Genomic DNA, 17119 nt, shown 5'->3' on the forward strand with positions numbered 1-17119 from the left:
CCAGTCCAGCAACGGGGCAGCCTATAGGTCTGTATTTAGCCGCCACTGATCATGCCGTAAGTGCCGTCTTATTTGTCAACGGTGGCGATGGTCGTCCTATATTCTTTGTTAGCAAGACTCTTACAACTGCTGAAACAAGATATTCTCGAGTGGAGAAAATTGCATTGGCCTTGGTTCATGCTGCCCGATGTCTTAAGCCTTATTTCCAGGGACGAGTCATCAAAGTTTATACCGAATATCCACTGCAAAAGCTTTTTCGCAATGCTCGGGGAATCAAGTAAGCCTCGCAGAATGGGAAAGTTACCTTAGCACTTATAGCATTGTGTTTGAAACTCGCACAGCTGAGAAAGGACAAGCTTTGGCTTCGCTAATGGCTGATTTTCTAATTGATGATATTCTTATGTCTGACGCATTACTAGACGAAGAAAATGTCGTCGACAACACGCCATTACCTCTTAGGGGCGATGATTTGCCAAACTTATCAGATGTATCTGCTGATTGTTGGATTGTTTACACTGATGGTTCGCATAATAAGTATGGCTCCGGTATTGGGTTTGTGATCTTGCAACCGAATGGAGAAAAAATTGAAAAGTCAGTGCATTTGGGTTTTGACGCTTCAAATAATGAGGCCGAGTACGAAGCTGTCATTTGTGGCTTGCGCACTGCTCTTCACTTGGGGGTGACTAAGCTACAATTATTCACATATTCTAAGTTAGTCGCTAGCCAGTTTGGTGGATCGTATGCAGCTCATGACGATAGAATGGCGGCTTATGTAGACTTAATTCATCGGATTGCTCGAAATTTTGATTCTATCAGTATTGTGCAGCGTCCGCGTCATGACGTGCGACATGTGGATTCTCTCACATATTTATCCATGGCAGTTAAGTCAGATAAGCCTCGCCAGATTACCATTGAATTTCAAAAGGAACCGAGTATCGATCTGTCCATCGAGGATGTGCGCGATATGTACATCACCCAGAGTTGTTTTTTCATCAAGACATTTTCTGAGGAATCACGTCACGCCAATTTGATATCTCCTGTGCTGACTTGGAAGCGTAAGCGTGATCTTGATAATCAAGCTATCATTGCAGAGAAAACGTTTGATCCACAACTTATGCTATCAGATGACCACAATGATCATGTCAATGATATTGTCTCGATCTATACCGACGACGATCATGAAGCTGACAATGCTCCAGAGGTTCCTGATATAGAGCTAAGTTTTTTGCTTACACCTTGTGACGAAGATGATTGGCGTCTTCCTTATATCACATATTTACATGATCACATCTTGCCTCCCGATCATAAAGTGGGTGATCGTGACAAACGCGATGCTTGGAAATATTGTCTCATATCGACTTCGAACGGTCTGTTGCAACTTTATCGCAAAGGCACAAGTCTTAACCCTATGCTTCGTTGTCTCAGCAGAGCTGAAGGTTTGCTCGTCCTGGCGGAAATTCATTCAGGCCTATGTCTGAACCACTCCCGGGGGCGAAGTCTCGCTCATAGAGCAATGACACAAGGATACTGGTGGCCGTACATGCAAAAGGATGCTAAGCGTTTGTCTGAGAAGTGTGTTCCTTGTCAGAAATATGCTAATATGGGAAATCTTCCAGCAACGGAACTTCATCCAATCTTGAGCCCTTGGCCGTTTGCAAAGTGGGGTCTTGACATCGTCGGTCCTCTTCCGAAATCTCCTGGCAGTGTTCGTTTCTTACTCGTCGCAACTGATTATTTTACCAAGTGGGCTGAAGCTATGCCCTTAGCCCGGATCCATGCTTCAGATGTTAAAAACTTCTTATGGCGAGACATTGTTTGTCGTTTCGGTATTCCAACATCATTGACTTCCGACAATGGCAAACAATTTGATGCTGAAGAAATTCGACAATTTTGTTCTGAGTTGAAGATTAATCACAATTTCTCAGCACCATACCATCCTCAAGCTAATGGACAAGCTGAAGCTACTAACAAATCCATTCTTGCAATGCTCAAGCGACGACTTCAACTTCAAATTTTATGTACCCTTTCGTCAGTATGGCTTTCGGTCGTATCAACGCGAAGATTTCTTGATCCCCAAACCTTCTGTTAAATTTATTTTGTAAACGGTGCACTCTCGTAAAGATTAACCAGAATGATATTGGCAGTTGTCCCGGTGCAATTTGCCACCACTCCAATAATTGCGCAATTTCTTTGTTCAACGGAATTGTATTCCTGCAATTTAATTGTGTGTAAGCCATTACTACTTCATCTTCTTCGACTTTCGTTTCAAATTCGTACACTTCTTCCATCTCAAATTTCTCGAGTCCTAGTATTTTCTGTATTTCCTTAAGCGACCATCGACGCGGTTTCAGGTAGTCGCTGTATCTGTCACCTTCTTTCCACCTCACCAAGTCTCCGATCGTCATCGAGTTTTTTTCTTCTCGATTATCTATCATCCGTGTAATACAGTCGTTTCTACCTGCAAAAATATAATAATAATAATAATAATAATATAAAAAAAAAATGGGTCAAATAGCTCAAAAACCGGGTTCACTAAGCCCACAAGGGTGACCCAGGCCAAATCAATGGGACACAGGTACGGTGCCCTTACTTAGAGGGCCCTGCACCATATCGTGTTTTGTTAGTATCGGTTTGAAATCTTTGAATACAGGCACCTTCATCGTCTTCAACATCTCTACAGCAGCTCGTGAAGAGAGCCCGAACTGGCTTACCTTCATGACCAACAAAGACTGATAAGATATCACCATCACCCTCCACAATGAAACTCCTAACAAAACTTTTATAAAGTGTTAATCGAGATGAACTATATTCTGGTTTTGATGTATTTGGTATTATCCTCCAAGTGATTCCTCTTCAACCTCATTTGGATTGAAAACACCAAGTTCTCCATTTCTGCTTATACAATAGAAAACACCATCGTGAAAAACTGGGGTGCAATAAGATTTTACAAACTTGTGTCTTTTCTTGATATTAATCCGAAACCACCCTTCTTTTCACACAAAAACCAAACTGCCATACTAACTTCATCAACGACAACATAGAACAACAGTAGTAGTCAGAAAGTAGTGTGAGCAGGAATCGCCAGATATTAATCCAAAATATCCACAATTGCTAGACCAAAAATCTTCACGATATTGAATTTTTAATCAACTTTTGCGGTATTCACGAGGGAAAAATTGATGCAGAAGAGCTGATGGTGAGCGAACATACCTGGCTAGTCAACGCAAAGACGGAACAAGCTTCAAAACTTCTCTTGCCTACGTCTGTTCTGTTGGATGAGCGTAAAGTGTTTTTTATGGATTGGGATATGCGGCCCCAGCACTTATATAGGATTACAAGCGGGTTTTCCAGTGTTGGTGGGATTCTTCTCCAACTCCAACTTCATCTCTACTCTCAATTATTATCTCATCCGAACACTTTGAGTCCAATTCGTATTTAACTTCCTTTTATTATTATTATTACTAAACTGCCCCTACGTTTAATTTTCAACGGTATAATCCAAGTATCGCTATTCCGTTTGCACACATCGTCGAATTCAAATTTCAGATTATTCGTTGACGCGTTCGGTCCGGTTTTAGCCAATCAATTTTTTGCAATTTTATTTCGTGCATATTTTATTTTTTTTTCGTGCATTTTCGCCATCTTTTATTTAACTACATTGCGTCCCGTGATATCGTTAGTTTGACATTATTTCGTTCCCAATAATTCCGCGAATTTTTTTTCGACAAATCAATTTTCCAATTATTTCTTTTCGCGACGACACTTCGTTATACATTCCGCTCATTTTTTTTTTTCTTTGCCATATGAACTTTGTTCGCGCATGCCAAAGAGGGTGTGTTTCGACCCCCACCTCACGGCAAAAACGCCCATTGGTAGGAGTCTCCACTTTATTCGTTTAATCGACAGGGCTAAAGCCCAATTCGCAATATCATGGATCAATGTACAGGCCCATTAACTCATATGGCTAAGGCTGAACCTTAGCCACATGGCTTGCCACTAATGGACGTTGATTTATGTCCAGATTCATTTCTTGTCAAAGAGATAATTATCAGTTGAAAGTTATAGTATATTACAATTACTCGAGCTACAAGATTACTTGAGCTACAAGGACTCTCTACTCTACCTATATAAATACCAAACTATTTTTCATTCAGAACTATGTTCTTGATACTTGATCCCATTGATAATTTGGGTACGTAGGCAACCGCAAGGTACAGTCTCATCATTTTCCCGATCACCATCATTTTTCTAATTACTTTTCTACGTTCTTCGTCTCTTTCATCAACACTTAGTGTTTTGATCATATTTGATCGAAACACCCATCTTACACTGCTATAATGTATAAACCAGCAAGTACCTCCAGTAATAACTAATACTCTTTGCATCAAATAAAAATTTTAAAAAAAAAATGAATTCTATACTAACATATTTGAGTCTAGAATTAGGTCTGATCCTTTCTCCATAATCCGCAGACACTATGCTTCTAAGCTAGCCTGTTTTTTTTTTTTTTTTTTTTTTTTTTTCTATCCTCTAAAATCATGATGTGCAACATCTAACACTCCACAGTTTATATACAAACTAATTGATGGTTGAAATCAGAAACTCAACACAATAAAATACAATTCAAAAATAATTGAAAAATGGCGAATGAATAAGTTGTTCCTAACAGTTAGTTCAAGACAATTAGAAAACAATAAGAATAAGAGCGAATACCTGCCAGCGCGGTCATCACATGAATTAAGATGATAAATTTTTTATAGAGTAGATAGATAAAAGGCCGAATATGACAAAAAAATTTAACAGAACACGTACACTGGCTTGCATTTATAGCCAACGCTCATCACCATGCATACCAGAAAGGGTGAATGCATGTAAACCGTCATTATCAATTGCAATACTAAAGGAAATATCATAGACTAGAAATTAAAAATGATTTGCTCAAAAAAAATTTACAAACACATGCATAAACTTGATAGGTGTTAAAGGACTGAAACACTTCTTCATATTAATGAACAACTCAATTGAATACTAAGCGTATCCATAAATCACTTTGATACAAAGCAAGATTTGGAGGAAGTAATTAATCGAGGTTTTAGGGAAACTTAAAAAAACAAAATAATCGTAAAACCAAAAATAGTTAAAACAGTAAAAGCTTCAAGCTTTGCTCCTCGTCTCGATGTCCATAAAGGGTTCATAATCCAAGTCAACATTATCATTGGTCTCATCATCGCTGATAACTATAATGTTCCCCTAAATTAGCAAGTAGGTTCTGCAAATTTTGAACTTGATATTTGATCAGCTCCCAAATGTGCGTTTTATTACCCTTACATTACTGCATTACAGCATTTTTTACGCATAATGAAAAGACAACTCATAACTTTTATTGTCTTTTTCAGGTTACAGAGTATTTCAAACCACTTATCATAAAAGTTGCATCTTAACACCAAAATGAGCTTTATTTACACTTATTATGAAGACTCGAAGCTGCTATGAAAAAGTGATGAAAAAGTCAAAGTCAAGGTCAAAGGTCAAGGACTCAAAACCAGATAACTGAAAATCACGTCCTTAACTCAGAAGACCAAAGATGGATGGCCTTGATACAAAAGAAGGTTTGCTCAAGACCTAGCTTGATCAAGAAGATATGAAAAAGGAAAAGGAAAAACAAAAAGGAAAAGCATAAAGCAACCATGGTGAGGTGTCTTGATTGTAGAGGGAGAGGGCAAATCAAACTTTTGTAAAAGTAGGGGTATAAGAACAAAAAATTATGATGAGAGAATGCACCTAGACTTATTCTAGTGTCATGTAGGAGTAGTGTAGGATTTATTTTTTAAGTCATTTACATTCAAGTTTGTTTTACTTCTTGTTATTCAATTCAATCTTTTTTCTTTCAAGTTTATGTTTCAATCATTCAATCAAAGTTATTTCTTTCAAGTTTATGTTTCAATCATTTAATCAAATAAGTTTCTTCCAAGTTTTCTTTCATCAATCAATTTGTTTCCTTTGAGTTTTCTTTCAATACAAGTTTAGTCAATACAAACAAGTCCTAAAGCTAATAATACTACTTTTTCTCCTTCACAGCTCCCATTCAATCCAAGTTCTAAATAATTTATGGTGGACCTCAATCAAATAATCTTTGAAATACTTAACACAAAACTTACAACTTTAAATGGCACCGCCGTCATGGATTGAAAGAACATGGATTCTTGGTTGTGCTCTAAGGAGGGAAGCACCATTCTATCCCTTTCATTTCTTGTTTTTTTTTTGTCAATATATTTTGTTATTTTCAATACTAATCTATTTATTTCAAATCCAGGTTCGAGGTTCAATTGCTAGAGAGGAGCTGAAGCTGCTGCCGGAAGCCAACTAAACTTGGCCAGAATCGCTGGGGCGACCGCCGGCGCTCGACCGCACAGGCACCTCAAAACACTCGACTTCTGTTTTTCACACTTCGATCATTTTTTATGTGTGGTTGTAAATAAAGATCTAGATTTTCCAATATAGCAGTATAAATCAGTGGACTTTGTTGTAATAGATAGAGATAAGGAAAAAAAATGAGTTTTTGTTAGTTATGTAGATTAGCATGAGTTGAGCACTTGGTTGAAGTTGTGCAACTTACCAAGAGTTAGAGTTTTCATTGCCTTGGGAAGTTCAAGTGTGTGAGGCGAATCGTGAATCATTACGATCGTGTATTTTGAATCAGCTTGGTAATCAACACTCTAATTACAATTAACTCTAGTTAATCTAGGTAATCTAGTTAATCTATTAGTGTTAGTGTTAGTTTGCTTTTATGTTTTGGACCCTTGAAGGCAAAGTTGTTTAATTATTAAAAACCCGGATTGTGGGCTTTTTAAGTGGACCTTTTTTGTAACCTAAAACAAGGAACGCTCGAACAGTTGTGCCTGATTCTCATATCACGCGCCAACCAATGTCGCATTCTCCTTAAGCAACGTGTAAGCACGGCTTGAGAGGTAAATTCTAAACCTCCTCAAAGCCCATGTAAGAGGATACCTTGTGTGTTCAAGCATGCTTACGTGATTATTTGAATTTTAATTTCCGCACTACAATTTCAATTCATGCATAAAGCTGAACCCGAACCACATAACAACCATTGGGAAGTCATTCCCCAATGTAGATAAATTGGATGTTGCTTGATTTTTGAAGCACTAGACCAATTAATCAATTTAAAATTGATCAACTAGAGACTAAAGTAGACACGCTCCTCTAGAAAATGACAAAAATATAGCCACAAGGATTTAGAGTAATCAATTACCAGATTCCGGTAGACCAACTACCTTCCTCACTCCCCTCCCCCAGATTCATCGTGACTGAGATTCTTGGTAGCACACCACTTGGTGAAGTGATTGTTTACTCTTCTGATCCGTGTAGTATAACCATCCTAGTCTCGCGCCCAATTGGTCCTTTGAACAGGACATAGTAAATTATAGACCCAGCAAAGATTTTCAAAACTCCAAACTTGCAAAAATGAATTTCGGTTGCTTGATCATACACCACATAGTTTGCACATGTTAGGATAGTTTTTCCATCTTGCTAAAAGTGCATGATACTACGTTCAGACACTACAAGGTTTAGCGAGAATAAAACTTACTCACGTAGGAGAGCACATCATCCTAGACAATCTCCAATTTCTTGTCCCCCACCTACTAAGATGGCCGACAAAGTCGTGCAAACTTAAGAGTCTCTCTCTAACTTCTACACATCGTTGCAAGATGGACCTCCATCTTATATACAACTCACACCGCTCACGAGCGATTTTCACATTCCACCAAACGTGGTCAATCTTCTACCCATATTCTATGGGTTTGAACACAAGTTACAGTATGAACATCTACGCCGGATACATGAAGTATACAATACTTTTCACCATCCAGGTGTCACCCACGATCAAGTGAAGCTACGAGTGTTTCCTTTCACTCTAGCTGGTAAGAGTCACGCTTGGCTTCTTTCTTAGAAGCCCGATTCCTTCGATACATGGGAAAATGTTGTGTTCTCTTTCATGAAGAAGTACTTCCCACCGAAGAAAACAAAAGAGATAATAAGTAAGATACAGTTCTTCAGACAGAGTCTGAGTGAGACATTTTCTGAAGCATGGGATAGATTCTCTGACCTACTCCATTCATGTCCTCACCATAAACTAGAAAAATCCACTCTTGTCCAATGTTTATTCAAAGGTTTTCTCCATGAACACAAAGTAACCCTCGACATCATGAGTAATGGTAATTTTTTGGATAGAGGTGCAACCAAAGCTTTAATCTTTCTTGAAAACCAAGCTGAAAAGAGTACCCATTGGGGTGATATAAACAATTCCATAACAACCCAACCCAGTACATCTAAGGCTAGTGGTATTTTTAGGTGAAATCTGATCGAGAAATCAAAACTTTAATTGAATCCCTCACAAGAAAGATAGATGCCCTCACAACCAAACAAAAAGACCAAACTCCTCATCCTGTCATGAACATAAATACATCACCATGCAATATTTGTTTAAGCTTAAATCATATAGATGCCACCTATCTCTTGATCACAAACTTGTCAAGTATGTGCTTTCAATGTACCAAATCACTACTACAGAAAAGCTCATATACCACTGTTATTTACAGTGGTAAAAAGCCTTTAGCCACTGTTTTCATACCGTGGTAACAACCACCGTGACAAATACTTCTAACAAAACCGTGGTATTAAGTATCCTCTATTTACCACGATTTTTGGAAAAATCGAGGTATTATGATATCAGAAATCGTGGTTAATAGTCTTTACATACGTTGTGTGTGATGTCAACCGTGGGAAATAGTAATAATAATTACCACTGTTTGATTCAAATCGTGGTGTATATAATCCCCTTAAACCACTATTCTTACACAACCGTGGTTTATACCTTTTTTTTTTAAAAAAATCCCCTGATTATTTAATTTCAACCTGCATATATTTTCACCGTATCCACACTAATTTAAAAAACACATTGCTCAGACAATATATTCATAGAGCAACAAACAAAAGAAACAAATTTAGACCATGCAACAGTGAATTGCTAAAAGAATTTGATAATTTTCGCGTCAATAAAGAAATAATAATGACCAACTTGTTCTTCGTTCCAAAATATCAAAGGAGTAATATATTTGTTCCACCTATACATCAAATGAGTTTTACAATGAAAAATACAAATGTTGAGATCAATCCCCAAACCTTAACTAGAAGGGGTCCAAACCTAGCTAAGACACCATGACCGGCTCGAACATTCCATTAGATGAACTTCATAATTTCAAGTTGAACAACATCAAGTTCATCTTGTGCATAGGTATCTTTGAGTGTTAAATGTCATCTGCATGATCAATACCATAAAATAATAACTTAATAACGAAGAATACCATAAAATAATAGAATGCTAAAGAAATATAAGCACAAGTAGACATCTTAATAATATATAATGTGTAAACTACAATTTACCGGCCCTAAATCAATTTTTGCCCCCCAAATGACGCTTGACATTTGTTTTCTTATTTTTTTTGTTTCCACAATCCAAAGTGTAAATCTTAGGACAATGTAACATTTGAGTTATATATCACGTGTAAATAAAATACTTACATACCTGTTGCTTAATCTTCTGTTTTCTTATTTGCATTGTTGCCTAACTTGGATGTTGATGGAGGTTGGGCTGTTTTGGGATTTAATGTCCTCTGAAAGCCATTAAACGTCAACAAAGAAAGTGAGTATACAATGCATACTGTTTGCGACATCATCATGATAACAACTAATATGAAACCATAAAAGTCAAAGGAGTATAGAAAATTCATTTCGAGCATCTTATCTTTCAAAGAGCATAACTCCTCACAACAATTACTAATATCCAATCCTTAGGTGTCTAATGAGCTACTACCCAAAACAAAAATTGCTTAAGAGTCACAATAGCTTGAATTAAGAGATCACTTTGGAATTAAAAAGATTCAAGGATTTAAGAAATCACTGATGCAACACACTCCTAGGAGTCATATTTTATAACCAAAAAGAAAAAAAAAAATAGATCGATATTATCTAATCCAAATAATTTGACCATACCAATTTCATATACGGGTCGTCTGGCACTTGCAAATGTAATCACGATTGGTGCAAGTGTCTAACATCACATAGACAAACACGTAAACAAAAACACAATTCATTCATTACATAAAAGGATAGGCAATTTCAACCACCACCGACACATGGTTTAACAGAAAACGATCTCATGTGGCAAAAAGAGACAATTTTCATACCCTTTCCTGGCTGTCTTTTACTCTTATCATGTCAGGCAAAACCTGCATTTTATATGGGGCGGAACTAAATATACAAGGACATACGACTCTATTTAACTAGTGGCAAATTCAAAGGAATTTCCACGAGATACCATCTCATCCTTTTTATTATTATAATTATTGTTATTATTAATATTGGTATTATTATTATTATTATTATTGTTGTTATCAACAAAACAATATTTTATATTAATACCACATCTCATCCCTCTATCAAAACTAAAGTAGGGATCACTGACCAATAAAAGCAGCTAAAAACAAAAGAGACAAGGGTAGCAACTAGAAAATGTAAAAGATGTGCATGAAAATTCCACCCTAGGAGGAAAAGTTATCTACTGTAGAAACCAATTTACAAATATTGTTTTGTTGACTATTAACAAGAAACCAATAGGCAACTTTGCTTCTACACATAGTATTTCATTAACGATAATTACAAGGTGCAAACATATAGGTCTATAAAATGCGACAAGCACTACCAAATGCGAAAGGGAAAATGTAAACAGTGTGAGAAGTACCTGAAGAACAGGAAGCTCCAAATTGGTTTGCATGAGAACTTTAACATGGAGGAAACCTCTATCCTACGATTTTTCCACATTAAACAAAGTTAAAATTCTTCTAGTCATTTGAACATGTAGCACTCACAGAAAAGTTCAAAGAAAAAAAGGGAGATAAGAAGGGGATGGGGGAACCTATTACTTGAAGTAGCTCCCTGATGACCACCTCCCTTGGCAAAATTGCAGCCAGACCATCTAACGTAACAAGACTATCAATAACAACCAAAGCATTCCAGCTCTGTATAGGTTCGGGTTTGTCCAAATTTGAAACATCAATGCCGGAAAGAACAACATTCCTTAGGAATGGTAGGATGTGTTTCCGCGATAAAAAGCTGTCCCCATTAAACTGCTGCCTCGAGAAAACCAACAAAACTACCTTACGGGATGAATATTCCATTATAATTAGTGCTTAAGACAACTCAATAAGCTGTAGGATACCAATTCTAACCAATACATCAATTCCATCAGCACAAAGTCCTTTCCCAAAACTGTGAATCAGGGGTAAAAGTGTCTGGATCAAGACTCAAAGGTTAGTAAACCATAAAGAAAGTACTTCTTAACCTCTATTTCCATTTGAGGACACATGATCTTGATAGCATTGAACCAAATTAAGTGAAAAAAAAGATGAAAAGAACTTAACCTGATGAACCGTCATAGGTACTCCAAACTCATCACAACAGACCCATCGAAGCCGTATAAGCGTGAGCTAGAATTTTTATGAGGTGCTATTGACAGATTGAAGATGACTAATGGATGTATCATCTCTAAATATGCTTCCTTACCAATTTTGGTCCATATCTCATGCATAAACGAGTCTTAGAGAAGAGACACCTTTAAATGCGAGTAGTCTGCAGCCTGAGACAAATTCATAGCTAGTAAGAAAACTGGAAGTCTTGTAAAACCCCATTTTTTACCCCCAAGTATCTATATAAAAAATTTCCGAAGTTTTCTAGATGTGAGGCAAGAAAAGATATTGTATGGTTGAAAACTAGTATAGGGGTATAAACATTCATGAGGACTGAAATATTCTAGAAGACTAGAACCAAAAATTAGGTAACCAACGACATGGTGACAAATTTAACTTTATATATATAGCATACGTGTTATCGCATGTTTCATAGGATATGCAAGAGGCCCTCAAGTATCTGCTGAAGGCAAGAAGTTCAAGTGCATGCTGGAGAGTAGAGTCTTACCAAAAACAAGTATGAGCTTGCCGGAGGAACGGCGAGGGAGTGACCTAATATATGTGTAAGCACACATACACAAACACACATATAAATAGCTATGTATTTGTGTTTGTGAAACCACACACCTTTCTCTTTGTCTTTTACATTTAGGAAGTCTTCTCGTGATGGTGTGGGACAATTTTTTACTTCACCAATCAGTTCAAAATTCAAAAAACAGATGCTATAATGCTCTACCTCCGGCCTATCGGTTAAGCCCCCAGTCAGGCCTTTTGTCTAGAGGACGTCATGAAGACGAAGTTTGAGGCACGGTGTCCACTACAATATAGGGAGTGATACTATGACACATGAAAACTGACATATGCACCTTGGGCCCACATGAGAAGAGGGATGATGTTTTTTTTTTTTTTTTTTTTTACATATGAACTCCCTAACGTGTGTTTGTGTTTAACTACAACTAACAAACTTATGGACTAAGCTAGCAACTCACTGTAGAATCTTACGGATGGCGGCAAGACTAATGACTTTATTGCTGAGGCTTCAAAGCACTTCAAGAATTCCTTCAAAGAAGATATAAGCCCACTCGGCTTTGGTATCCGACAAACGGAGACACAAGCGGTGCTAAGCGATGAGGAGCACACAACTTCGGCGATGAGAGGCTCCCATTGCATTCAAGCTTCCTTGTCCGGCAAACTTTTGCATCTTGAAGGCGATACCCAACTTCCACTAAAAGATGCAGAGGCTAATAAACAAATACGATGACTGATTGTTGCAGTGAAATATGGTGATTCCAAAAGACATTTTACTGAAGGCCTCCTAATAACAAAGAAAAAACAAATCAAGCGAAAAACCAAACACCCAACGAAATTGCAGATAAATTAAATTATCAATAATTAACTTGACCACCTGTTGTTTCCCTACCAACTGACATATCTAGAAAACTAAATATAAAACAAGAGTTACTGGAAAGGGAAACTTTATACCTCCTCCACTCCCTCTATATACATGCTTCAACAAGTAGAGGAAGTTCTTGCACTAACCCAGGTAATATACCAGTCTCCAGATATGCAGTAAATGAGGTCATATTAAATAGAGGTCTCTTCAAGTGAAGCTCTGTGAGAATGCAACCAACTGAAAATATGTCCGCATCGATATCTTCATAGAATGGGCCAAACTCAGATAATTTTTGCTTCCAAAAAGATAACTCTTGGAAACCCAAGGAACCACTATCCTCCACCTCAAAATATTCAACAAGATTACTTGAGTCAGTATCAGATGACTTAGAAAACCCTTTCGCACTGCCATTTTCTTCTAATATTTTAGGAATAAAAAGACGGATGCATGGTTTTTCTACAGCTTTGACATTATCCACAATAGTTTCTTGATGGTAGTGATAGATGGGACTCAAGTACGAAGCATCTTCACAAAATGACGTTGCTTCTTCCAAGTACTGCAAATCATCAGCTAGGAAACGAAGAGATTCCTAGTACTATGTCTTCTTTACTTGCCGCATAGGATGTGGGCGGGTCAAGAGTTGACGGCGTCCTACTGACCTTAGCATAGTGGGTTCGGATGAAGGAAGCATGAAATTCTTTACAACAACAACAGCTTGGCCTGACATCTTATACCCAAAAGTGATATCTATCCAATGATGAATTTGCTCTGAGACATGATTACTTTCTAATGCATCATGATGCAATTTGATGTAGAGGTGGGGACTGATTTGTCTCAACTTCGCCCGAACCCTGGCAGAAATCGAAATCTGGAGATGGAGAAATTGGGTTTTCTATCGTACGTGTTTTCTTTCCCCATTTGTTCTTTTTCTTTCTGTTTTTAAATTTTTAGACCCTTAATTAATTTTTTTTTTAACTTTCTCTGATTGTTTGCTTTTGCTCACAGTAAGTGTAATTATGCACGAAATATACGCCACTAGTTTTAAGAAAACATGGGGTATACATATACTAAAAAATAATTAGGCTAATATTTGATAGTACCGTGGTATATGTCTTGCTATATACCACTGTTTTTCAAAAAAAGTGGTATTTGATTGTTCCAAAACTAGAAAAGTATTTTGTACCGTGGTAAATGACTATAAACCACTGTTATTAGAGGAATAGTGGTATATACCAGTTGACCAACCGTGGTAAATAGCCATTTCTGTAGTAGTGAATGCACCATGGAGACAATATCCAAACTTCGCATGGACTAATGATAAGAATAAATTAGACGTTACTCCAACTCACATTTATATCAATTACCTTACTCTCGATTTATGTTAAAATATAGTTCGAGTAAAGGAATCGTCCCATACCTAAGAACCAAAGCACTTGTTCATAACTTTGCTAGACTACTCAAGAGAAACCTTAAATGAGAGAAGGCTTTAGTTAGAAGTTTTACACTATACTTACTTTAATTTCACGCACAAATACAAATTTACAATCACTATTACAGAAAAGCTCATATACCACTGTTATTTATAGTGGTAAAAAGCCTTTAGCCACTGTTTTTATACCGTGGTAACAACCACCGTGACAAATACTTCTAACAGAACCGTGGTATTAAGTATCCTCTATTTACCATGATTTTTGAAAAACCGAGGTATTATGATATCGAAACCCGTGGTTAATAGTTCCGGCTTATATAATCCCCTTTAAACCAACACAACCGTGGTTTATACTTTTTTTTTAAAAAAAATCCCTTGATTATTTAATTTCAACCTGCATATATTTTCACCAATCCACACTAACTTAAAAACACATTGTTCGGACAATATATTCATCGTGCAACAAACAAAAGAAACAAATTTAGACCATACAACGTTGAATTGCAAAAAGAATTTGATAATTTTTAACTAAAAAATAATAATGACCAACTTGTTCTTCGTTCTAAAATATCAAAGGAGTAATATATTTGTTCCACCTATACATCAAATGAGTTTTACAATGAAAAATACAAATGTTGAGATCAATCCCCAAACCTTAACTAGAAGGGTCCAAACCTAGTTAAGACACTATGACCGCTCGAAACATTCCATTAGATGAACTTCAGAATTTCAAGTTCGAACAACATCAAGTTAAGACACTATGACCCGGCTCGAACATTCCATTAGATGAACTTCAGAATTTCAAGTCAATAACATCAAGTTCATCTTGTGCATAGGTATCTTTGAGTGTTAAGTGTCATCATCACGATCAATACCATAAAATAATAACTTAATAACGAAGAATACCATAAAATAATAGAATGCTAAAGAAATATAAGCACAAGTAGACATTTTAATAATATATAATGTGTAAACTACAATTTACCGGCCCTAAATCAATTGTTGCCCCCAAATGGCGCTTGACATTTGTTTACTTATTTTTTGTTTCCACAATCTAAAGTGTAAATCTTAGGACAATGTAACATTTGAGTTATATATCACGTGTAAATAAAATACTTACATACCTTGCTTAATCTCCTGTTTTCTTTATTTGCATTGTTTTTTGCCTTTAACTTGGGTGTTGATGGAGGTTGGGTCGCTTTGGGATTTAATGTCCTCCTCGAAGCCATTAAACGTCAACAAAGAAAGTGAGTATACAATGCATACTATTTGCGACATCAACATGATAACAACTAATATGAAACCATAAAAGTCAAAGGAGTATAGAAAATTCATTTCGAGGTAATTGTTTATTTTCACCAGCACCCACCTTTTGTGAATGATTCAGACTCTCCACAGGAGTTGTCCGATTTTCTGTAAGCACCTCAGGATTTGAAATTTCTGTTTGGCCAGGGCCAAACTCATTGGGAACATTTGCAGCACCAACATCTTTCATCTCTACATCAGATTTAGCACCTTCCTTGGATGCTACGATAACATTTGGGCTCTTACCTTCGACCCGGATAAAGCGATGAAGATGACAATCGCATCACTTGTTGAGACATACAATTAGATGATGAGGTGCTAAGAGGACTGAACTTGCCACCAACCAGGTCTTGTGGGAATCCCATGCTTCTTTGCCGACCGCCCAGTTCTTTGGATACTTGGCCCCGCTACAATATAGTCTTGACGATAGGGCGACCCAATGTAGTGTACATTAGGATGAGAACCCGCAAGGCTAGTAGCGCTGGCAATGACGTTTTGATCGATGGTCCAGTCTTATATGGAGAGCACTTTTTGATTGTGCGGCTTTAAAGCGAAGAAATTTGCGGTGATGGAGGGGCAATCGAAAGCACCGGACGCAAGTCGCGGTTAAGCAGTATCATAGGATTTGGAGCCAAAGAGGTCTTCGGTTGGTGGTCCTTTCTTGACATTTATTTTAGGTTTTGGTGTTGTGTTTGATGTTACTTTATTATGAGGAGCTTGTTGTATCGAGATCCGTGAAATATCTTCGAGAAATTTCAACTTGATGGAATTCCCAATGCATCATTAGCATGTTGGATGAACTAGAAATCAAAAGACCCTTTTGTTTAGCAAACACCATTATCGGTTTTTCTGCATTCAACAACGGGTCTTAGGCGTGTTTTTTTTTCCTTATTTTGTCATAAACATATGAAATTTAGAGTGCATCGATATAGATTAATGGGTAGAATCTTGTACATATAATTCATTGGGCATTAAACCGAATGTATCAAGTATGTTAGTCGTATGTACATGCCGCAAAATTGTCTCTCTTTTCTTTTGTGTGTGTGGGGTGTGTGTGTGTTTGGGGTTTGTGTAGTTAGTGGAATTTGGTCGAGTCTATGGAACAATAGAAAACATTTGTAACATACTTACGTAACATGCACCGAAGGCATATTAAGTGCATGTGAAACCGCCTGACGAAAAAATGGATTTGTTTGGATTACCAATATTTGAATTCAAGCTAGCTGACGCTTCCTTATGATTGTCCATCTCTACATATCTCACATTAAACAAACAATTATTAGTAGAATTAGAGAGGAAAGAAGAGCATGTCAATTATCAAGCATGTTTTTAAAAGTGATAATGAAAAGCCCGAATTGAATATCGGGGAGAAAAGTAGGATACCAAGATTTCTTTCAAATAGTATAGGCTTTGGGAAAAATTGAAAAAACAAGGCTAGCCCAATGCCAA

General features: G+C 37.0%; 1 protein-coding gene across 1 annotated transcript; it reads right to left on the reverse strand.

Annotated features, from left to right (window-relative positions):
• Positions 1-9049: 9049 nt before the first annotated feature.
• Positions 9050-11255, reverse strand: LOC147496747 (protein GFS12-like). The gene is made up of 4 exons (XM_086562656.1): positions 11001-11255; positions 10820-10882; positions 9605-9692; positions 9050-9337 (listed from the first exon to the last, which is right to left on the reverse strand). Exons 1-3 carry the CDS (start codon positions 11253-11255, stop codon positions 9612-9614), a joined length of 399 nt encoding a protein of 132 aa, XP_086418782.1. The 3' UTR covers positions 9050-9337; positions 9605-9611.
• Positions 11256-17119: the final 5864 nt, after the last annotated feature.

Source organism: Coptis chinensis, chromosome 5 (assembly GCF_015680905.1).
Source record: "Coptis chinensis isolate HL-2020 chromosome 5, ASM1568090v1, whole genome shotgun sequence".
Taxonomy (NCBI): Eukaryota; Viridiplantae; Streptophyta; class Magnoliopsida; order Ranunculales; family Ranunculaceae; genus Coptis; species Coptis chinensis.

Coding starts and splice junctions, on each gene's coding strand:
- LOC147496747 (XM_086562656.1), bottom strand. CDS start 11,255: ATGGAATATTCATCCCGTAAGGTAGTTTTGTTGGTTTTCTCGAGGCAG. Junction 10,883..11,000: donor TCATCAGGGAGCTACTTCAA/GTAATAGGTTCC, acceptor GAAAAATCGTAG/GATAGAGGTTTCCTCCATGT. Junction 9,693..10,819: donor TGGAGCTTCCTGTTCTTCAG/GTACTTCTCACA, acceptor AATGGCTTTCAG/AGGACATTAAATCCCAAAAC.